General features: G+C 37.7%; 2 protein-coding genes across 2 annotated transcripts; both read right to left on the reverse strand.

The window, feature by feature from the left end:
* Positions 1 to 21,410: 21,410 nt before the first annotated feature.
* Positions 21,411 to 22,603, reverse strand: LOC138879223 (uncharacterized). The gene is made up of 3 exons (XM_070158822.1): positions 22,436 to 22,603; positions 22,086 to 22,223; positions 21,411 to 21,932 (listed from the first exon to the last, which is right to left on the reverse strand). Exons 1-3 carry the CDS (start codon positions 22,601 to 22,603, stop codon positions 21,411 to 21,413), a joined length of 828 nt encoding a protein of 275 aa, XP_070014923.1.
* Positions 22,604 to 23,525: 922 nt separating this feature from the next.
* On the reverse strand, positions 23,526 to 23,903 carry LOC138879224 (secreted RxLR effector protein 161-like). Its single transcript, XM_070158823.1, has one exon. The coding sequence runs from the start codon at positions 23,901 to 23,903 to the stop codon at positions 23,526 to 23,528; it is 378 nt and encodes a 125-aa protein (XP_070014924.1).
* Between the last annotated feature and the right edge of the window lie 1,206 nt (positions 23,904 to 25,109).

Raw genomic sequence — 25,109 nt, forward strand, 5'->3', positions numbered from 1 at the left:
TCTTAAAATGATAAAAAGATATCCTTCTTTTCTTGTGAGAAAATAATTTCTATCTTTACAATAAAGAAAATCTCATAAACTTTCTTATATTATGTGTATAATTTAAAACATATTCGAAAGTAGTAATATTAATAACTATATAAAATCATATTTTTTAAACTTTTTACAAAAATATTCTGCTCAAAATACCATATCCAATGTATATAACGGTATCAAGGTTGTTTAAACTTACAAGGTGTAACATCATTCTCCCCTTTAGAACATTTGTCCTCGAATGTTAACTCTCAGAGATTTACAAAATTTTCACTAGGGTCTCCTCAGTAAATTAAACTAAAACCAAAAGTATATCTGAAGTCGTGACTATTCACAGCCTTTTGTACTTGAGTAAGTCGTATCTTCCTCACCTTTACCTTACTTACCTTTCAATCATCGCATCGTGTCTTCCATTTTTTCCTAAACATCCCTTTTACATTACACCTTAAATCTCTACAGTGATACCTGCACCTCTGGTGCATACAAAATTTGACGAAAGTTTCATACTGACTTCTTACGACTCAGCTCTATGGCACGATCTGAAAACAAAAGAAGGGTTACATTTCCTAAATGTCTTATAGGCTCTCAATTATAAATGGGACGCGCAACACACCCATAAGTGAGACTCTACTAGGTGCGGCTTTGTAGACTTCGTAGGACACAACCCGCTCTGATACCACCTTGTCACGCCCCAAGCCTAGGGAGGCGTGACTGGCACCCGGTGCCGCACTGGCCCGAGCAAACCACTCTGTAACTTTTTATTGTAACTATCATGGGCCAACATGTCCACAACTTGTAATATATAACTATAAGTGGAAAAACACTGAATTAATGAACCATCTTTCTGAAAACATGAATACATATGGGTCGTCAAGGCATTTGACATACTGTACAAAATGAACCTCTATCTACAAAGCCTTTAAGTTTATTTGACATCAAATAGGACAGGGTACCGACCTACCCATAAGTCTGTAGCAAACTTCTGACGCGATGACTCATAGATTCAGCTACACTCCGAATGAGGTGGAGTCTTACCGATCCTTCGTTGAATGTCAATCTAGTCTATTATGAGGGCTCGTCTAACTGATTGTCTATACCTGCAGGCATGAATGCAGCATCCCCAACAAAAGGACGTCAGTACGAATAATGTACTGGGTATGTAAGGCAGAACTGAAACATAAAAATAAGTTAACATTAATTAAATACATCTAAGAATCAATCTGAATCTCTGAAGTGCCAACTTATATGCATTCTTATTATACTTACATATATACAATGCGTCTTTTTGAGACTATTATCCATATCGTATGTTGCATGACTGCCCAACTGATCAGTGGTAACTGCTCGATCGGCCTTCGCACGGTGGTAAATGTATGACTGCCCAACCGGTGGTAAAGAATAATACATAACTGCCCAACCGGTGGTAACTGTCTGACCAGTCGTAGCACGGTGGTAAATGCATGACTGCTCAACCGACCGTAGCACGGTGGTAAATGAATATGCATGACTGCCCGACCGGCCATAGAACGATAGAAAATATGTAACTGCCTAACCGGCCGTAACTCGATGGTAAATGCATATGCATGACAATGCATGTATTACGATATTATAAATATTAACATCTTTATCATATACCTCAATAGAGACTTAGGAACATACTTAGACATGCTTGAATATCACTTTACCAAAATGAATAACATAGACATCCTTAATTGCTAAGAGTATGGAATATCATTACGTTTACGTATCGTTTCATGAATCATGCCAAAAGAAAGAAGGATTAGACTTAACATACTTGAACTGATTCTCTTGACAATCCCTCCAACACCCGTCCTCGTAGATAAAAACATTAGGGGAAAAGTGCGAGAAACTGCAAAGATAAATTATTTTGTCATCCATCAAGAACAACCCTACCTCTATCTGAGATTCTGCTCTATGTCGTCTTCAACAAGGAATACTTACCATGATGAAGAATTTTATAAGTCCTAACAGCCTGTTACTTGGAAGTCTCGATGTTTGAAAGGAAAGTGTCATCAGTTGTGTAACAACGTCCAACTGGTCCATACCACTCGGCTCATCTTTTGCCTTATCTTTTTCTTACTCTTTTTTTTCCTTACTCTTTACTTGTTTCTTCCTTTTCAACCTGAAGTTATCTTTGTTAACCAAGACCTCATCGGTGGACATGCCTAATATTTTATCATGCCTTCAAGAAATGATAGCATAAAGTCATTAAATGTTTGGCTTCCACCTGGCCATGTATTGGCGGTAGAAGTCCTACATTTATGACATGTATAATGGTTACTAAGACAAAGGATATTTGCCACATTTAAGTACTTAATGTATGTAAAAATTAGTTTACTTTATTATCCCTTATTTAAACAATTAGCCACATAATTAAGAATTATCTTAAATTACTTAAAATACTACTTTCTTTTAACACACTTTATATAACATACTATTATGGCCATATGGTACCAACAAAATAAATACATACACAATTATTTCATTAAAACATCCATGTAGAAATATATATATTTTCTTAACTTCTAATTTTCCAAATCTCATATAAAGAGTAAAAATTTTCGTACGCTTAATTCTTAAAATGATAAAAATATATGCTTCTTTTTTTGTGAGAAAATAAGTTCTATCTTTACAATAACGAAAATCTCATAAACTTTCTTATATTATGTGTATAATTTAAAACATATTCGAAAATAGTAATATTAATAACTATATAAAATCATATTTTTCAAACTTTATACAAAAATGTTCCACTCAAAATACTATATCCAATGTATATAACGGTATCAAGGTTGTCTAAACTTACAGAGTGTAACATCCTTCCCCCCTTTAGAACATTCGTCCTCGAATGTTAACTCTTAGAGATTTACAAAAATTTTACTAGGGTCTCCTCGGTAAATTAAACTAAAACTCAAAGTATATCTGAAGTCTCGACTATTCATAGCCTTTTGTACTTGAGTAAGTTGTATCTTCCTCACTTTTACCTTACTTACCTTTCAATCATCGCATCGTGTCTTTTGTTTTTTTCATAACCTCCCTTCTACGTTACGCCTTAAAGCTCTACAGTGATACCTGCACCTCTGGTGTATACAAAATCTGGCGAAAGCTTCATACTGACTTCTTACGACTCAGCTCTATGGCACGATCTGGAAACAAAAGAAGGGTAACATTTCCTAAATGTCTTATAGCCTCTCAATTATAAATGTGGCACGCAACACACCCATAAGTGAGACTCTACTAGGCGCGGCTTTGTACACTCCCTAGGACACGACCCGCTCTGATACCACCTTGTCACGCCCAAACCTAGGGAGGCATGGCTGGTACCCGGTGCCGCACTGGCCCGAGCGAACCACTCTGTAACTTTTTTTTGTAACTATCATGGGCCAACATGGCCACAACTTATAATATATAACTATAAGTGGAAAAGCACTGAATTATTGAACCATCTTTCTGAAAACATGAATACATATGGGTCGTTAAGGCCTCTGACATACTGTACAAAATGAACCTCTATCTACAAAGCCTCTAAGATTATTTGACATCAAATGGGATAGGGTACCGGCCTACCCATAAGCCTGTAGCAAACTTCTGACACGATGACTCATAGACTCAGCTACACTCCGAATGAGGTGGAGTCTTACCAATCCTTCGCTGAATGTCAATCTCGTCTACTATGTGGGCTCGTCAAACTGATTGTCTATACCTGCAGGCATGAATGCAGCATTCCCAACAAAAGGACGTCAGTACGAATAATGTACTGGGTATGTAAGGCAGAACTGAAACATAAAAATAAGTCAACATTAATTAAATACATCTAAGAATCAATCTGAATCTCTGAAGTGCCACCGTATATGCATACTTATTATACTCATATATATAAAATGCTTCTCTTTGAGACTATTATCCATATCGTATGTTGCATGACTGCCCAACTGATCAGTGGTAACTGCCCGACCGGCCTTCGCACGATGGTAAATGTATGACTGCCCAACCGGTGGTAAATAATAATACATAACTACCCAACCAGTGGTAACTATCCGATCGGCCGTAGCAAGGTGGTAAATGCATGACTGCTCAACCGGCCGTAGCACGGTGGTAAATGAATATGCATGACTACCTGACCGGCCGTAGTACGATGGTAAATATGTAACTGCCCAACCAGCCGTATGTCACGACCCCAAACCAGCCCGATCGTGATGGCGCCTCTCGTGAAGACAAGGTCAGCCGACACAACACTCACCTTAACTCTTTAAGCATTAAGAGTCATTTTTAAGTCTTTAAATTAAACAATGTTTCATAATAAAATCCTGGAATAACAGTGCAGAATAAAATACCAGCCCGAAATCGGGGTGTCACTAGTCATGAGCAACTATCAAGGTCTGAATACAACAAAAGTCTAAAAATGTACTAAATACAGTAACAACAATGATAGGAAGAAAGCGGTGTTGCGAACGTCATGCAGCCACACTGCTAACTCTGATGACTCCGTGACTGAGCTATCAACATCCGCTACTGGGTTCCGATATACCTGAATCTGCACACGACGTGCAGGGAGTAATGTGAGTACTCCAACTCAGTAAGTAATAAGAGTAAATAAAGGCTAAGCAGTATGAAACAATAAATCCACATTTACGCTGGGTTCAATAAATATAACAGGCTTTCAAATCATAATACGAGTCAATCTTCCCTTTTAAAATCCAGCTTTTAGTAAAAATCATCTTTGAAATACCTTCCAACAGTTTCAGTAGGGGTTCAATGCCATTTAAAATAATAATAGAGATTAAAGTCATAATCGGCCCCTCGGGCAAAGCATATTTCGTAAAACAGCCCCTCGGGCAAAATAGTAATCACAAACACTTCATAACTTGAAACTCTCAGTGGAAATAACCAATGTCAAATTAGTGATTAATTTCTGAACATCTCATAAACCCCAGTTTAAATAAAAGTTGTTTTAAAACATTTGTGCAACTTTCCGATAGCGGCTCAATATAGAGATGAGTGAAAACAGTCAATAAATCAACATATTCAATAGAAACTCATTTTAAGAGGAGTGAAATCAATAAGTCCATAAACAGGCCTCTCAGGCAAAACACCACTCATATGCATGTATATATCTATCGCCCCTCGGGATAGCCTCTTTGTCACTCGTGACTCAACTCTTACCAATCAGTACTCGCACTCAGCATTCACGCTCAATTGGTACCATATAGTAACCGCTGCGGCGTGCAACCCGATCCGTATATCTCTCACAATAACTGAAATCAAAGTAACCACTGCGGCGTGCAACCCGATCCATGCATCGCTGTGGCGCACAGCCCGATCCATATAAATAGTCGACTGTGCTCACTGGGGTGTGCAGACTCAGGAAGGGCTCCTACAGCCCAAGCTCTATATTGTCGCGGCGTGCAGCCCGATCCAATATATGTATTTGCATATTTGTTGCGGCACGCAGCCCGGTCCATATAAGTATTTGTTGCGGTGTGCAGCCCGATCCAATATATGTATTTGCTGCGGCGTGCAGCCCGATCCAATATCATATATAATATCCTCACTATTGGGTCCTCAACCCCTCTCAGTCATTATAATCACAGCCTCTCGGGCACAATAATATAAGGTAAGGATCTCATCCCACATATTTCTCTCATGTTAAGAATATAGTGATAAAGCCAGATTTGAGCAATAAACAGGTAAAACATGACTGAGAATATGCTTTCAAACAAATAGAGCGAGGAAAGATAGTAAAAATGTCCCTAAGGTCTTAACAAGTCGGCACAAGGCCCCAAACATGGCATACAACCCAAAAATATAATAATGTCAAATAATTAACTATCAATTACGCATTAAAATATTCGTTTAGGATGGACTAGGTCACAATCCCCAGCGATGGTCTACTCCACGTTCATCATCCAGCGTGCAAGTCACCTCAAAGTAACACAACGACGTATAATCCGGGGTTTCAAACCCTCAGGACAGTATTTACAATCATTACTTACCTCGAACCGGCTAATCCTCTAGCTCGTGATGCCTTTGTCTCTCAAATCAACCTCTGAATGCCTCGAATCTAGCCACAATAATTCGATTCAGTTAATTAAAATTATAGGAATTAATTCCATATGAAATCCTACATTTTCCATTAAAAATTCGAAATTGCACTTAAAATTTGCCCGTGGAGCCCACATCTCGGAACCCAACAAAAATTACGGAATATGAAACTTCATCCAACCACGAGTCCAACCATACCAATTTTACTAAAATCCGACATCAACTCGACCCTCAAATCTTCAAATTAAATCAAGAGGGTTTTCAAGATTTTCTCAACTAAAATCACCAATTAAATGTCAAAACTAGTAATAGATTCGGGTAATCTAACCAAAATTAAGTTAAGAACACTTACCCCGTTGTTTTCTCTGAAAATCTCCCGAAAATTGCCTCTCCCCGAGCTCCAATTTGGTAAAAATGGAAAATGGGATTCGTCCCATTTTCCAGAACTTAACATTCTGTCCGGTACTGTTCACACTATTCACGACTGTTCATGGGGTACTGTTCATGGTACTGTTCACGGGGTACTGTTCACGGTACTGTTCACGCAGGTGCGGTCACTGTTCACACGTGCGAAAAATGCAGAAATTGCCCAGAAAATTGCAGCAGCTTTTCTTTTCACTAAAAAGGCTCTACTCCATCATACGAACTCGGAATTCGATGATTCTTGTTCCTATGAGTCACAAATAATAATACAAACATAGCCCTTCAGTCGAAACTCAATTCGAAACTCATTTTCTCAACTCAATACTCATTTCGCTCGTTAAACAATTAACTCATATTTTGTGTCAAAAACCTAATTGCGACTTGATGAAATTAGATCAAACTTTCCAGATCAGTTCTATAATTCATTATCAAAATTTTGGAAGTCTCGAAATCAAATTTTGATCTCTAGAACTAAAAATAGATCTTTGGATCATTACATGCTTATGCTCAAAACGGCAAAATCTTCCAAAAACTCTTCCAAAACTTATCCGAGACTCATGGGACCCCGACCAAACATGCCAACACACCCCATAACATAATTCAAACTTGTTCCAACCTTCGGAACGCTCAAAACAACATCAAAACATCAAATCACCCTCGGATTCAAGCCTAAGAATTCCAAAACTTCCAAAATCTGAATTCGATCAAAAAGTAGACCAAACGACGTCCAAATGACCTGAAATTTTTTCAGACACATCAAAAATGACATAACAAAGCTACATCAAATCTCGGAATTCCATTCCGACCCTCGGATCAAAATCTCACCTATCAACCAGAATTCGCCAAAATATTAACTTTGCCAAATTTTTTTCCTGAAAACCAAAACCAACGATCTACATTAATCATAATATGTTACACGGGGCAAGTCATGCCCGGGAACTAGCAATCAAAGTGTAAAAGTTCAAAACGACCGGTCGGGTCGTTACACCGTAGCTCGGTGCTAAATGCATATGCATGAAGATGCATGTATTACGATATTATGAACATTAACATCTTTATCATATACCTCAATAGACACTTAGGAACATACTTAGACTTGCTTGAATATCACTTTACCAGAATGAATAACATAGACATCCTTAACTTCTAAGAGTAGAACCACTTATGGAATATCATTGTGTTTACGTATCGTCTCATGGATCATGCCAAAGAAAGAAGGATTAGACTTAACATACCTGAGCTGATTCTCTTGATAATCCCTCCAACACCCGTCCTCGCAGAGAAAAACATTAGGGAAAAAGTGTGAGAAACTGCAAAGATAAATTATTTTGTCGTCCATCAAGAACAACCCTACCTCTATCTGCGATTCTGCACCATGTCGTCTTCGACAAGGAAAACTTACCCTGATGAATTTTATAAGTCCTAACAGCCTGTTACTTGGAAGCCTCACTGTTTGAAAGGAAAGTGTTATCAGTTGTGTAACAACGTCCAACTGGTCCATACTGCTCGACTCAACTTTTGCCTTATCTTTTTCTTATTCTTTTTTTCCTTACTCTTTACTTGTTTCTTCCTTTTCAACCTGAAGTTATATTTTTTAACCAAGACCTCATCAGTGGACATGCCTAATATTTTACTATGCCTTCAAGAAATGATAGCATAAAGTCGGTAAATGTTTGGCTTCCACTTGGCCATGTATTGGCGGTGGAAGTCCTACATTTATGACATGTATAATGCTTACTAAGACAAATGATATTTGCCACATTTAAGCACTTAATGTATATAAAATTTTGTTTACTTTATTATCCCATATTTAATCAATTAGCCACATAATTAAGAAATTAATTAAAATACTATTTACTTTTAACATACTTTATATAACTTACTATCATGGTCATGTGGTACCATACAAAATAAATACATATACTATTATTTTATTAAAACATCCATGTAAAAATATATATATATATATTTTCTCAACTTCTAATTTTCCTAATCTCATATAAAGTGTAAAACATGTCGTACGCTTAATTCTTAAAATGCTAAAAAGATATCCTTCTTTTCTTGTGAGAAAATAATTTCTATCTTTACAATAAAGAAAATCTCACAAACTTTCTTATATTATGTGTATAATTTAAAACATATCCGAAAACAGTAATATTAATAACTATATAAAATCATATTGTTTAAACTTTTTACAAAAATATTCCGCTCAAAATACCATATCCAATGTATATAACGGTATCAAGGTTGTTTAAACTTACAGGGTGTAACATCCTTCCCCCCTTTAGAACATTTGTCCTCGAATGTTAACTCTCAGTGATTTACAAAATTTTCACTAGGGTCTCCTCAGTAAATTAAATTAAAACCCAAAGTATATCTGAAGTCTTGACTATTCACAACTTTTTGTACTTGAGTAAGCCGTATCTTCCTCATCTTTATCTTACTTACCTTTCAATCACCGCATCGTGTCTTCTATTTTTTCCTAAACAACCCTTTTACATTACGCCTTAAAGCTCTATAGTGATACCTGCACCTCTGGTGCATACAAAATCTGACGAAAGTTTCATACTGACTTCTTACGACTAAGCTCTATGGCACGATTTGAAAACAAAAGAAGGGTTACATTTCCTAAATGCACTATAGCCTCTCAATTATAAATATGGCGAGCAACACACCCTTAAGTGAGACTGTACTAGGATCAGCTTTGTAGACTCCCTATAACACGACCTGCTCTGATACCACCTTGTCATGTCCCAAACCTGGGGAGGCGTGGCTGGCACCCGGTGCCGCACTGGCCCGAGAAAACCACTCTGTAACTTATTTCTTTTGTAGCTATCATGGGCCAAAATGGCCACAACTTGTAATATATAATTATAAGTGGAAAAATAATGAATTAATGAACCATCTTTCTTAAAACATGAATACATATGGGCTGTCAAGGCCTCTGACATACTGTACAAAATGAACCTTTGTCTACAAAGCCTCTAAGATTATTTGACATCAAATGGGACAGGGTACCGGCCTACCCATAAGTCTGTATCAAACTTCTGACACGATGACTCATAGTCTCGGCTACACTCTGAATGAGGTGGAGTCTTTCTGATCCTTTGTTGAATGTCAATCTCGTCTACTATGAGGGCTCGCCAAGCTGATTGTCTATACCTGCAGGAATGAATGCAGCGTCCCCAACAAAAGGACATCAGTACGAATAATGTACTGAATATGTAATGCAGAACTAAAATATAACAACAAGTCAACATTAATTAAAGACATCTAAAAATCAACCTGAATCTCTGAAGTGCCACCGTATATGCATACTTATTATACTCATATATATACAATACTTATTTTTTAGACTATTATCCATATCGTATGTTGCATGACTGCCCAACTGATCAGTGGTAACTGCCTGACCGGCCTTCACACGGTGGTAAATGTATGATTATCCAACCGGTGGTAACTGCCCCACTGGCCGTAGTACGGTGGTAAATGCATGACTGCCCGACCGGCCGTAGCACGGTGGTAAATGAGTATGCATGACCGCCCAACCAGCCATAGCACGGTGGTAAATATGTAACTGCCCAACCGATCGTAGCACGGTGGTAAATATATAACTGCCCAACCGGCCGTAGCTCGGTGGTAAGTGCATGATTGCCCGACCGGCCGTAGCTCGGTGGTAAATGCATATGCATGAAGATGCATGTAATACTATATTATCAACACTAACATCTTTATCATCTGCCTCAATAGAGACTTAGGAACATACTTACACATGTTTGAATATCACTTTACCGGAATGAATAACATAGACATTCTTAACTGCTAAGAGTAGAAGCACTTATGAAATATCATTACGTTTATGTATCGTTTCTTGGATTATGCCAAAAGAAAGAAGGATTAGCCTTAACATACCTGAGCCGATTATCTTAATAATCCCTCAAACACCCGTCCTCACAAAGAAAAACATTAGGGGAAAAGTGCGAGAAAGATAAATTATTTTATCGTCCATCAAGAACAACCCTACCTCTATCTGAGATTCTGCACCATGTCATCTTCAATAAGGAAAACTTACCCTGATGAAGAATTTTATAAGTCCTAATAGCCTGTTACTTGGAAGCCTCATTGTTTGAAAGGAAAGTGTTATTAGTTGTGTAACAACGTCCAACTGGTCCAAACCATTCGGCTCATCTTTTGCCGTATCTTTTTCTTATTATTTTTTTTCCTTACTCTTTACTTGTTTCTTCCTTTTCAACCTGAAGTTATCTTTGTTAACCAAGACCTCATCAGTGGACATGCCTAATATTTTACTATGGCTTCAAGAAATGATAGCATAAAGTCATTAAATGTTTACTGTATTGGCGGTGGAAGTCCTACATTTATGACATGTATAATGCTTACTAAGACAAAGGATATTTGCCACATTTAAGTACTTAATGTATATAAAATTTTGTTTACTTTACTATCCCATATTTAACCAATTAGCCATATATTAAGAATTATCTCAAATTACTTAAAATACTACTTACTTTTAACACACTTTATATAACTTATTATCATGGTCATGTGGTACCATACAAAATAAATACATACATTATTATTTCATTAAAACATCCATATATATATATATATATTCTCAACTTTTAATTTTCCTTATCTTATATAAAGAGTACAAATTTTCTTTCGCTTAATTCTTAAAATGATAAAAAGATATCCTTCTTTTCTTGTGAGAAAATATTTCTATCTTTACAATAAAGAAAATCTCATAAACTTTCTTATATTATGTGTATAGTTTAAAACATATTCGAAAGTAGTAATATTAATAACTATACAAAATCATATTTTTCAAACTTTTTACAAAACTATTCCGCTCAAAATACCATATCCAATGTATATAACGGTATCAATGTTGTTTAAACTTACAGGGTGTAACATGTTATTGTTGTATTATCAACATGATAATCGAGGATAAGCGTGATCTTAATGCACCAATTCAAGATGATTGGGAATGTCCACCTCCAACGGTAGAAATGGTAATAGATGAAAATCACCGATTTGAATAATTTTTAGTTCGACACAAAAGAATTAACGATAAAGATGCTCATTTTGCACTTCGTAATGCATTAATAAATTATTTATGAGAGCATACTAGAGGTGAATGTTGAATATTTATGTGATATTTAATTTGAATTTTACCATAATAATAATTATCTTGTATCTCAATTATTTTACTTTTATTTAATTATCCGTTAATATATATAATTTATAATATTTGCTTATAAATTATATGTGATGAATATGTAAAAAGAAAAAAGATAGAATTTCTTTAATAGAAATAAGAAAATAAAATTTAAATAAAATATAATAATATAATATTGAAGAGAGAGAAGAATATAAAATAGAATATATTTTTTGTAGTAAAAAAAAAAGAGTAATAGATGGACCAACTTTATTCTATTTTGGAGGAGAAAATGGGGGCAATGGTTGAAGATGGCATTAGGACGACTAATCGCTAGCTGGAAAATTGAAGTGTAAGAAGGTTCGGGAATAGAGAAATTTGCTTGAGGTGTCACGATTGATCAATTGACATGACAATTGATAGCTAACCATTAACTGAATCTTATCCTTGTATTTATTACTGTACTAATACTAGTAGTTAACTGAAATATGAGAAGAATGGAATAACAGTTTCCTGTCTTAAGGTATTCAATTAACTACTCGAACGACATTTATGTTTCATACATTTAGTACTACCATTTATCTTTAAGGGCTTTATGAGATCCTTCTTTCAAATGGTCGGATTAATCTCTGTTATCTCTTTCCTCTTGTGGATTTTTATAACTAGCTTGTGCTTAGTGTCTCGAATGCCTTTACACCAAAATAGAAAATTTAATTACTAAAATTTAAAGTAATGTACCGTTAATATGTGGGTTAAGGAGTGTTTAAAACTTCCTTTTCGTCAATTAATGAACCTTATTAATGGAATCTAGGTTAGCTCACTAGTACAAATCGTAGGTTCAAAGGAGTTTTCAAAATGACAATTCATTAATTTAAAAATAAAAATAAAATACGTAGCCTAATATGCCTAGAAAAATGTTGGTTGTGACTCTTTTTCTTGGTTTCTCACCCGGTGCTCGGTACCTAAATTGGGGTCTGGTTAAATTCGGATTCGCGCCGAAAAGTCCTACATTGGGGGAGTGGGGTAAAGCGTTCCCTGACAAAGGCAACTCTATACACATGGACTCGAGCGCGAGATCTCTGATTAATGATGAAGGAGTACGTATCATTCCACCACAACCTGGTTGGTGGTTGCGAATCTATTAAACCGTTGTTGGACTTTAGCTAAATTGTCACATTTTTAAAACCCATTTCCTTTCTATTTAAGTGAATTTGTTAATTCCGTTTCTTTACTAACGGATTTGTCGCAAACCAAGTGATCCTTAAGAGTCGGGAGCAATCCAGAAACAAGTCCATAAACATCTCGTGCCCTATTCACTGTGATATCTAAACTGGATATAAGGATTCCGATTAATCTTCATGCTCAAACCTTAACCAATTGTCACACTAAATACTTAGTCACATATTCAACGACATTGCTTCATATTTTTTGACCAATCTATCTTATACATCTTTGTTCTCCTTGCATGCATAAAAAAGGATGAGTTATGTGCCTCCCCTTGGGGCATCAAATATTGTTTTAGAACAACAATTATTAAAGTTCAATATTTATATATAAATATTTATTCTGATCACAAATATATGCACACATTAAATAATATTTGAAATATATTAAAATATTAAAAGACTAGTTTGAAATCATTCCAATTAAAAAATCATTTTCACTCACTAAATCCTCAATTTACACAATTTTTTTTAGATGAGGTTTATTTCCAAACGCATCAATATAAGATAAGGATAAAATAAGGAGAAAAAGAAAAGAGCAAACATTCAATTCCAATGTCTTTAAAATCAAGAGTCTCTCTCTAGAGTTTTTTCTCTGCCTTCTGTCTAGCTTTCTACCATACTAGTTCTGCCATGGAAGTTCAAAACACCATAACCAGCTCCTCACCAATCCCTCCTAAACCACCAGATATTCACCATCTAACCAATATCACACCTGCATCAACATTATCCACCTCCCCAGCAGAGTCCCAACCTAGTTTCAGGGAGAAATTACTTGCAAGAGAACAAATAATTGAGATTGACATGGACCTTCAGGAAAATGAAGACGAACCAGAAATCACTGAAGCAATATCCTCCAAAAGTGACCTGAATTGTTTAACTAGCTAGTACAATAATAGCTATTCATCTATCTACCACGGAAAGAGAAAGACTACACTCCACATGGAAATACTCACTTATCATCGAGCTCTTTGGAAAGAGAATTATGCATCACTATCTGAAGACAAAAATACAAGAACTATGGAAACCCACCGAGCAATTTTCACTAATCGATCTGGGATCTGACTATTTCATAGTGAAATTCACAAAAGAGGAAAATATGAATAATGTACTCAGAAATGGGCCTTAGTTTGTCAACGGCCATTTCCTCTCTGTGAAGAAATGAAAACCCAATTTTGTAGCTGCTAAAGCAAAACAAACGTATGCAGTTGTCTGGGTGCGTCTGCCTTAGTTGCCAACGGAGTACTATGATGGAAATCTACTCAAGCGGATAGGAAATTCAATAGGCACCCTACTGAAGATTGACGCATGCACTAGCTCCAATCTGAGAGGAAGATATGCACGTCTATGCATTCAGGTTCCACTAGATGAACTAGTCACATGCATCCAAATAGACTCACATCTCCAACAAATTGTCTACGAAGGAGAAGGTTTTCTTTGTAAGCACTGTGGCAGATTAGGCCACACAACTAACCACTGGCCCCAGCACCAACGCAGTATAACACCCACCCCAGAGCCAACGCAGGACAATCAAGCAACAGGTCAAAACAACAACAACTCACACCAAGCCCACTAGACAACGAACAACAAAGCCTATGAATGGCACACAGTTTCATTTACCAGGAAAAAAAATAAAAAAATTCCAACGCAGTAAGTAAAGAATAGCATCAAGGAGAAGAAGTTACAGGCCACTCCAGGTATTGGTGTTAATAATTATTCAAGAGATCAAGGTACGCCTCTTCACTCAAGTACTATGGACTATAAACCTAAAACTAATAGGACTCTATTTAATTATCAGTGTCTAAATTATTATGATGAAAAAAACATTACTCCATTAACACCCAATGTCGTTATTAACATGGAACCAACCTCCAGTAGTTCATCCACTAATGGCAAAAGCAGAAGAATACCCAATGAGCAGGACTTGTCCAAGCCCAATCAATTTGCACCTTTTCCTCTTCCCAATATAGATTCTGAGACGGTTGAAAAAACCTACACTCCAATCACTCCATCTCACGCCGCCTCTAACTCTGCCATGCACACTCCCCTTCCTTCGATACAAACAAGAAAATGTTCAACAAATACAAAGCCACGTGAGAATAACGTGTCCCAATTAGAAGACCTAACTGCCACTACTCAACTAAATAAATATACTTTACTAGAACTTAACTAATGTGAACCCTCGGAATTAACGGAACAACACCCTGCCAACAATTCCACCTCTCCCTACTTGTCACACTTGGCAAAATCCACCAGCCAAGTAAGTAGACATGCAAGTTGATTTGCCAAATCTGGAGACCCCCTCCAACACGCCAATCTCTCCCAATACCAGCCCTAATATATCTCACAATGAAGATATGAAATCATTGTCTCCCCCAAAATCCTTCCATAACTCCTCCAATATTAACCAGACCATACTTCTTCATAATGCAATGCCAGATTCCACCCTTATACACAAGAGCCCCTCTTCTCCTTCACCCACGCATTCACATACTCACAACCAACACAATGAACAATCTGTCACCCCAACTAGCACACCACCAGTTGGTGTATGCAACTCAAGAACTTCCTCCGTTTCACCAACCATAATCTTGGATCGAATAAGGGATCCAAGGGCAAGCCGTCTTCTTCACAATGATCATCAATGGAATGGAAGTACTAATAATCATCCAAAATCCTAACTTCCTAGCACAACTGATAACGGAAGGGATGAGGCTAGCCATGAACAACTACATGAATCACATGTGGTTGGAAAATGTATTGGATCCTCTAGCCCCTGTGATTGCTTCAACCCTATACTTCAACATGCAACAGCAATGGAACCTTCCCCCACACAGCAACCCCCTCATCAATATGAATCGGATTTACGAACTACCTTTCTTTCCACCCCAGGACATGATGAATGTCAACCCATTGTTCTTCCTTTGGAAGCTTCAGCGGTTTCAACATCATGCACCAACTCAACAGGCCCCCATGCAATTGAATTCACACACCCCTTTCCCACCACAGGAACTAGAAGAGATCGATATAGTAGAGGAGATAGAGGAGATTTCCCCTCCCACGGGCTCGTTCATAGAAATCTCAAGTCTCAGAGACGCAAGCCTTATGATATTCCCAGAGAGAGAGGACAAAAAATACATCCTCAACTGCCCAGTTGCACTGACAAAATGCTCCTTCGATCTTTGCCCTGCGATGAACAGAGCTTTAGCAAAGTATGCAGTGGTGGTGATCCCAACCCTAGGGGAAGTCAGTTTCCTGTGATAGTGAGTCAGGTGACTCTGCACCCTCCCACTCAATATCTCCCCCTAAATCGACCAACTACTTTTCTAGTTTGGAATACTAGAGGGGCTAATAACTGTCACACCTCATTTTTGCCTAAGGGAGTTTTTCCAATTAGAGTGACATTATTCGAAATGGGATTATTTATTTATTTCAGAGTCGTCACTTGGAATATTTTTTGTGTCCCAAGTTACTGGGTTATTTTAAATCTCAAATCGAGGAAGATTTTGACTTTGTTTAAAGTCTGCTAAACCAGAAAAACTAGGTAAGGAATTCTGTTAACCCGGAAGAAGGTATTAGCCATTCGCGGGTTCCGTGATTTTAGCATGGTTGCTTAGAAATTTATACTTTGCCTATTTTGTCTAATCACTCATTTTAGGACCTATGTTTATTTTCATCTTTTACCGCTATTAATCACTTTAATAATCTATATTTAAAGAATTAACTTACGATGAGTTACGTGTACGTATACTCAATTCCTAACACTTAGTTTATTTAAGAAAACGACTTGGTCAAAGTTGCACAAACATATACTTTGAATTTATTTGAAAGAAACGTAATCATGATAACAATTTAAAAAATCGCACCTAAATCATTTCTATGAATATTTGATTAAGGCGTTTTATTTACTAAATGTTTGACCATGATCACGCGAACGTATACCTTGGTTTTTCTTGGTCATCACAACTATATCACGCATGCGTGTACATAATTATAACAGTTAGTTCGGTTTTAAGTACACCTAAGGTTATAATCAAGTTTATAAGCTAAATGTCATATCTCTTGTGACTAAGTGTAAAGATCTAATACTATATGAAACATTTACTTAAATTAATTAGGCAGCTCACATATTAGCTGCCCAATGGATTTACAATTAAAAGGCTAAGCACAAATTTCAACGAGTTAACAATAAGGAGATTAGTTTATTTGGGCATGGACCGAGGGTTCATATTGAGACCTTAGATAGGTCAAGCATCAGTAGCTCTGGGCTTGGGGTAAAAGCCCAGAAATGCCTCAATTTGGAAGGGAGGGATCCGCCTCTACAGTGAGGCAAATTTCACTTGGGCCTGAAAATTAGGCCCAGATCCATGCCAACAGCTTCATATGGGCTAATTAAATCAGCCTGAAGATTCTGAAAATTTGTTCAAGCATTTCAACAAGAGTTCAACACACTAATCATGAATAAATGCTCATAAACATAATCAATCCATTCTTGTCTCAACAACAATAACAACAACCCAGTAGAATCCCACCCAGTATGGTTTGGGAAGGGTAAAGTGTACGCAGACCTTACCCCTACCCCGAAGTAGAGAGGCTGTTTCCGGGAGACCCTCGGCTCAGAGACAATAGATCTGTGACAATAAAACCCATAAAAATAATATCAACAACATGAGAGACAACAAATAAATGGAAAAGCAGTACCACAAATATTATACAAAAGTGTGAAACACAAGATAAAACGACCGTCCACCTTCCCCTTAACCTATAACCCTAATGCTCAACTACCCCTTAACCTACAACCCTAATGCTCGACCTCCACAGCTTCCTATCTAGAGCCATGTCCTCGAAAATCTGGATCCGTACCATGTCCTGTCTGATCACTTTGATCCAATACTTCTTGGGCCACCCTCTACCTCTTCTCGTACCTACCAAAGCTAACCGCTCACACCTCCTAACCGGCGCATCTAGGCTTCTCCTCTGCATGTGTCCAAACCATCTAAGCCGCGCTTCCCACATCTTGTCGTCCACCGGAGCCACGCGCACCCTCTCCCGAATATCTTCATTCCTAATCTTATCCAGCCTAGTGTGCCCATACATCCACCTCAACATCCTCATTTCTATAACTTTCATCTTATGGATATGTGACTTCTTGACTGGCCAACACTCAACCCCATACAACATGGCTGGTCTAACCATCACTCTATAAAACTTACCTTTATGTTTCGGTGGCACATTCTTGTCACACAAGACTCCCGACGCAAACCTCTATTTCATCCACCCACCCCAATACGGAGCGTAACATCCCCATCTATCTCCCCATCTCCCTGGATAATTGAACCTAAGTACTTAAAACTTTCTCTCTTGAGGACGACCTGTGAGTTAAGCCTGACTTCCACATCCGCTTCCCTCGTCACTTTGATGAACTTACATTTCACATATTCTGTCTTAGTCCTACTCAACTTGAAACCTTTAAGCTTCAGGGCCTGTCTCCATAACTCCAGTATCCTATTAATTCCACCTCGTATCTCATCAATTAGAACTATATCATCAGCGAACAACATACACCATGGCACCTCTCCTTGTATATGGTATATCAGTGCATCCATCGACAGGGCAAATAAGAAAGGGCTGAGCGCAGATCCTTGGTGTAAACCCATAACCACCGGAAAAGATTTTGAGTCACCTCCCATGGCCCTAACCCGAGTCATAACTCCATCATACATATCCTTTATCGCCCTAATATAAGCCACCGACACCCCTTTCACCTCCAGACATCTCCAAAGGACATCCCTAGGGACCTTGTCATAAGCCTTCTCTAGGTCAATAAACACCGTATGCAAATCCCTCTTCTTATTCCTGTATTGTTCCACCAACCTCCTGATAAGGTGGATAGATTCCGTAGTAGAACGACCCGGTATGAACCCGAACTGGTTTTCCGATATAAACACCTCCTTCCTTATCCTCCCTTCCACCACCCTCTCCAAAACTTTCATGGTATGACTTAGTAGTTTGATACCCCTATAGTTGTTACAATTCTATATATCACCTTTGTTCTTGTATACCGAAACCATTAAACTTCACCGCCACTCAGCAGGCATCCTCTTCGTCCTAAATATACATTAAACAACCCAGTCACCCACTCCAAGCCTGCTCTACCCGCATATCTCCAAAACTCTACTGGAATCTCGTCTGGTCTGGTCACTTTGCCTCGACTCATCTTACCCATTGCACCCATGACCTCCTAAACCTTATTGTGCCCACAATACCTAAAGTCACGGTGGCTTTAAGAGTGCCCCAATTGTCCTAACTAATGTTTTATACTTCAATACCACACAAGAGGGAGGGTGATTTGTGTGGTACCCAATTTTCGCTTAACTAGATTATAGAAGGACCTTGTTCTTCTATATGTTCCAACTACTACTGTTTGCAGAATAATAAATAAAGAAAATAAAGAACACAGAGATTTTTATGTGGAAAACATCTGGCTCAAAAGGTGAAAAAACCACGAACTACTACTCAGTAGGATTTTCCTAAACTTTCACTAAAATCACTAAGCTACAACTGCATTTACAAAAACTCTTTTGTAAACCTAGGATTAACTCTAATATCGTTGTGGCACACAGCCTCAACTGTTGCGACAAATTCAAGTTAACTCTAACTTGAACACTCTATGTACCTAATACAATTACTTCTATAAAAGATGAAAGGTACAATGTAAAATCACCTACTACAATTGAACTAGAATAAAAGATAGACATTTGGAATTGGTTCTTCTATCTTATTCAAGTAGCTTCAGGATTGCACGTGTGAATCACACATAAATTACTTGCAAAATCGCCTTGCTCTTTTGCTCTTAATTTACATTTAACTTCTGCTTATGTGCATGGCCTGTAAAATAGAACAACATTGATCTTTAATGGGTTAGTAATTAGAGATTGACTGGGATACAGATGCTATTCTTCTATCGTAGAAGAGTTCTGATCTCATACTCTAACACTATCCTCTTCCTAAACTGTGTTCTCTTCGTGTAAGGAGTCTTTCTCTCCTTATCCAATATGAATCATTTTCGATCAGATCAGGAGATATTACTTCTGATAAGTTAGATTTATCTCATTCATGTGCATCTCACATGTTTGGGTTGATCTTGACTATGCTTCACAAGATGGACCTGGTCCATGTTTGAGTTCTTTTGTCAGTCTTCAAAACTTCATCTTTACTTGGCCAACAAATTCCCCATTTTTGATGATGACAAACTCTGTGTTTTTACTTACTTGGATCCTATAAGAACTCAGCTTAACCATCAATACAAGGTTTAGAAAATTCACTTATCATCAAGGACCAGGTTAATTAGGTTATAAATATCACTTATTCAGAATATGTAAAGCACAATATCTATTCCCCCTTTTGGTATCATCGAAAAGTTTCATACAAAGTGTGAGTCCCAGATTTTAATAAGTACTCATGGCACCTAGGGCAACTGCAAGTGCAATCATGGATTAATCATCAGTAATCGAGCAAACATATTTAAACTATCAAGGACATATTAACATTTAACAAGAGCAAAAACAGTAGATATCATTGATTGAAGATATGTTGCTACCACAATCCACAACCAAAAAGCAAAAATATTCAAAACATGAGCAAAAAGAAAGAAAAATCCCTAATCCAGGTCACTGAAGGTACTAGACAGGTTCAGGAGATAAAGGCTAGAATTCCTAAGGCTTGGGAGAGCTAGAGGGTTGTTTTTGGGCTTGGAGAAGATTCAGCATATTGTGAAGAATTCCATCATTCTTCTCCTTTACCTTGGTGAGCTTAGTTTTGAGAGCTTCCCTCTCAGATTCCACCTCTGCCACATGAGCCTTTAGCCTAGCTATCTCAGCATCCTTGGCTTCACTTTCCTGAACAAGAGCCCTGACTTTACTGTTGATAGGAGTCTTCTTGGATGAACCAGGTTCATTTGGGATGGCATTGACTATGTAGTCACAAGCAAGCAGAGTATTAATACCAAAGTAATCCTTGCTTGTAGCCATTTCCCATTTCTTCAGAGGCACACTACACATATCCAGAACTGTAGTCAGAATAAAGCCACAGGGGGTAGCATGAGCCTTGGAGCCATTGATAACCCTGTCCAGTAGCTTGATGATGAATGCAGGCCAATTAATTTGCCTTCCACTTTCAAGGCACGCCATCAGAACTAAGCCCATATAATTTGCAATATACCTTCTCTTCTGCCTGGGCAGTAGGCACTTGTTGACAAACTCAAAAATGACTTTGTGCTGTGGCTTTATTTTAGTCTTGTGCACAAACTTGGTCTCATTCACCTCTGCAACATCACAAAATCTCCTAGTGATTGTAAGGTAAGATGGAAGGGAATCCAGACTTGTCCATCTCTGTCTGGTGTAATCATCATATCCCTCGATAGGGATGTATAGAATTTCTCCCACTTTCTCTGCATCAAATGTCACTTGAACTCCTTCGACTTTGCTTGTAACTCAGCCATCTTTGACTTCAGCATTTGTCATGAATTCAATAATTTCATTTCTGGCCAATTTCTCATCCATCTGAAGGACCATGTCCTTCCAACCCTGAGCAGCTAGTGTGTCAACCAAACAAACCATCCCTGGTTCCACCAAATCTTTCAGCAATTTTCCCTTCAAAAATTTTCTTTTTCCAAACATGGCCAGCTTGTCTTGTTCACCATTAGACTCACTTTCTTCATCACCACTCCATTCCTCATCTTCAGAAACTCTAACTTGTTTGCCTTTTACTGCAGACCTGGTCCTCTTGGCTAAAGAAGGTTCAGGAGCCTTAGACACAGAGGAAGTCTTCTTGGAAGAAGTCTTGGTCTTTTTGGGCTTGGGGGTCTGAACCTCCATTGTTGTAACTTTTTCTTGATGGACCTGTTCCATATCCTCAACATCAACAGCTTCTGAGGACTCTGCAACCTTACCCTTTCCTTTATTCATCCTTTTCTTCTTACGTTCAACCAAAGCCTTTTGTAGATCACTCTCACTCTATTTCACCATGCATCTTGTGGCTCTTCCCTTTGGCAAGGAAGTTTCAGTAGTTGTTGGGAAGGAAGCCTTTCTTTTCTTGGAAGGTTTAGGAGCACTGGGGTCTTTTGGTGTGGGAGTTCTCCTTTTCTTTGGATCTGAACTCGCACCTACCTTTTTCAAAAGGTCTGTTAGAGTCTCTTCAGTTGATGAACCAGGTTCATCTCCCTGTGAACTTTGATTAACTAACCCTTTAGCAGCTTCACCATAACTACTTCCCCATGACTTCTTGCCACTTTCTTCAACAGTTTCCTATGCAACCCCACAAATAGCAGGTACAGGCAATACAACAGTGGGTGAGTAATCAACCACTCCTTTCCCTTTTTCCCTCATATCACCACATTCGCCCTCTCTCTCCTTTTCTTTTTACCTCCACTCCTTCGTAACTCAGGTAATTCCACATCCCTGATAGGCCCAACCAAAACAAACCTATTTTCTAAATTTTTAGTTAAAGAAGAACTTACCGTAAAAGGGGATTTTTGAGCCTTCTCAGAGTCAGAAGACCCAAGTCCTTCCCCCTCACTAGCAGATTTGTATGAGTCAGAATCAGAATCTTGAGCCTGACTTGCCTTTAATTTCTCATTCAATTTTTTTGAGAGAGTACCAGATGCCACTATTTTGCGAGCAAACATTTTTACTCTCCTTAGCATGTCTTATGGGTTTGTCATTATAGCCGATTTCTTGAGAGAATTGGTGAGTTAAATCTTTGGAGAAGAAAGCAGTTGAGAGTGAAGAAGGTTTTTGACGGTTTTGAATTATGAGGGTGGCAGGATGTAATAATGAGTATTTAAAGGGAAAGACTCATTTAATGGATAACAGTACTTTAACGGTCAATTAGAGGTCTAATCAACCTGAAATTGCAGGTTGACGAACGGTTAGGCTTCCCTAGATTTTAGGCAATTTTTGTGGTTAGAATTTTAATGAGGACGAAACTGGATCAAAAACAAACGGATAGGATTTTCTAAGGAGTTGAACAATTGTAGGACTCTGCTCATGATTTAAATATTTATATTTCTATTTGTGCAGAGTATAGAAAACATACTTTGGCATTCAGATGAAACAATACTAATGAACCAGGTTCTTCATTTAGAATTCTCTTGACCATGCCTCAATTTACCACAATAGAGAAACTTTTGTAAGAGATCAGTGAGTCATATTAACACATGTCACACACTATTTACAGTATGAAACTGAGTAAAAATTAATCTAGATATTTACACAAGTTCAGATTTCCTAGCCAAAAAAAATCTTTTTTTCATTGTGCATTCTAAGCTGGTCCTATTAGGTGATCTTAATCATCCCTAATTCCAACCTGTTCCTTTCAAAGTTTTCTCTACTCAGTGCTTTTGTAAAGATGTCAACAATTTGTTTATTAGTAACACAGAATTCTATGGTAATCAGTCCTTTCTCATAATTATCTCTTAAGAAGTGATGTCTAACATCTATGTCCTTAGTCCTCTTATGATGAACAGGGTTCTTTGTCATACTTATAGCACTAGTGTTATCACAGAAGATAGGAATGCAACGAACTTTAATGCCAAAATCTATCAGCTGCTATTTGATCCACAATAATTGAGCACAACAAGAGGCAGCAACAACATATTCAACCTCAGTAGTGGATAAGGCCACTGAATTCTGCTTTTTAGTGGCCCATGATACAAGACATGAACCAAGAAAATGAGTCATACCTGAGGTTCTCTTCCTATCCACAAGGAAACCTGTATAGTCAGCATCATCATGCCCTACTAGATTGAAGTTACTACCTTTAGGGTACCAAAGACACAGATCTGTAGTGCTTTTCAAATATCTCAGTATCCTCTTGATAGCAGTCAAGTAAGATTCCTTAGGATTTGCCTGAAAACGAGCACAAAGCTCTACACTAAAAATAATGTCAGGTCTGCTAGCAGTAAGATACAAAAGTGAACCAATCATACTCCTATACAACTTCTGATCAATTCATCTGTGTCTAATTTAGTAGCTGTTACAATGGGTGTGTCTATTTCCTTTGATTCATCCATTTTAAACTTTTTAATCAACTCGTTTGCGTATTTCTGCTGATGGATCATTGTCTTATTTGGGTTTTGTTTAATCTGTAAGCCTAAGAAAAAGTTAAGCTCACCCATCATACTTATTTCAAACTCGCTCCCCATTAATTTGGAAAAATCCTTACTTAGTTTGTCAGTGGTTGCCCTAAAAATTATGTCATCAACATATATTTGTACCATAAGAAGATCCTTACTTTTTTCCCTCAGGAATAAAGTACTGTCAATATTACCTCTTTTGTAGCCATGTTCAAGCAGGAATTTGGACAGTCGTTCATACCATGCTCTAGAGCCTGCTTGAGTCCATAGAGAGCCTTGTCTAATTTGTACACATGTTCCGGACACTCCTTGCTCTCAAACCCTGGAGGTTGTTTGACAAACACTTATTCTTTTAGGTAGTCATTCAGGAAGGCACTTTTGACATCCATCTGATGAATAGCGAATTCCATGTGTACTGCAAAGGCTATGAGGAGTCTTATTGTCTCCAGTCTTATAACTGGAGCAAAAGTCTCATCATAATCTATACCCTCCTCTTGGTTATAACCTTGGACCACCAGTCTTGTCTTGCTCCTTGTAACTGTTCCATCTTCTTCGAGCTTGTTTCTGAAGACCCATTTAGTGTTAATTACTGATTTGTCCTTGTGTCTTAGAACTAGATGCCAAACTTTACTTCTCTCAAACTGATTGATTTCATCTTGCATTGCATTTACCCAATCTGTATCCTGTAAAGCCTCAGCAAAAATTTTAGGTTCAATAAGAGATATGAAAGCATCAAAAGCACACAGATTCTTTAATTGTGATCTAGTTTTAACTCCATAGGTTGGATCAGTGATTATGTTCTCAATGGGATGAGAGCTTTGATACTTATGAGGTTTCACCACCAACTGATTTCTGCTTGATGTTTCTCCCATGTTTTGTTGTTGAGGAATAGGGTCATGAACATGTTCCTTTAGGGTATTGGTTTCAGTTCCTCTTTGTTTAGTTCCCCTTGTCAGGTTGCCCTAAATGGAAGAACATGTTCCATCACATGTTCCTTCTTTTGGTGCAACTTTAGCTTGAGCTGAGACTTCACTCAAATCTTTTACCAGCCCAATAG

The sequence above is a fragment of the Nicotiana sylvestris genome, chromosome 10 (assembly GCF_000393655.2).
Source record: "Nicotiana sylvestris chromosome 10, ASM39365v2, whole genome shotgun sequence".
Taxonomy (NCBI): domain Eukaryota; kingdom Viridiplantae; phylum Streptophyta; class Magnoliopsida; order Solanales; family Solanaceae; genus Nicotiana; species Nicotiana sylvestris.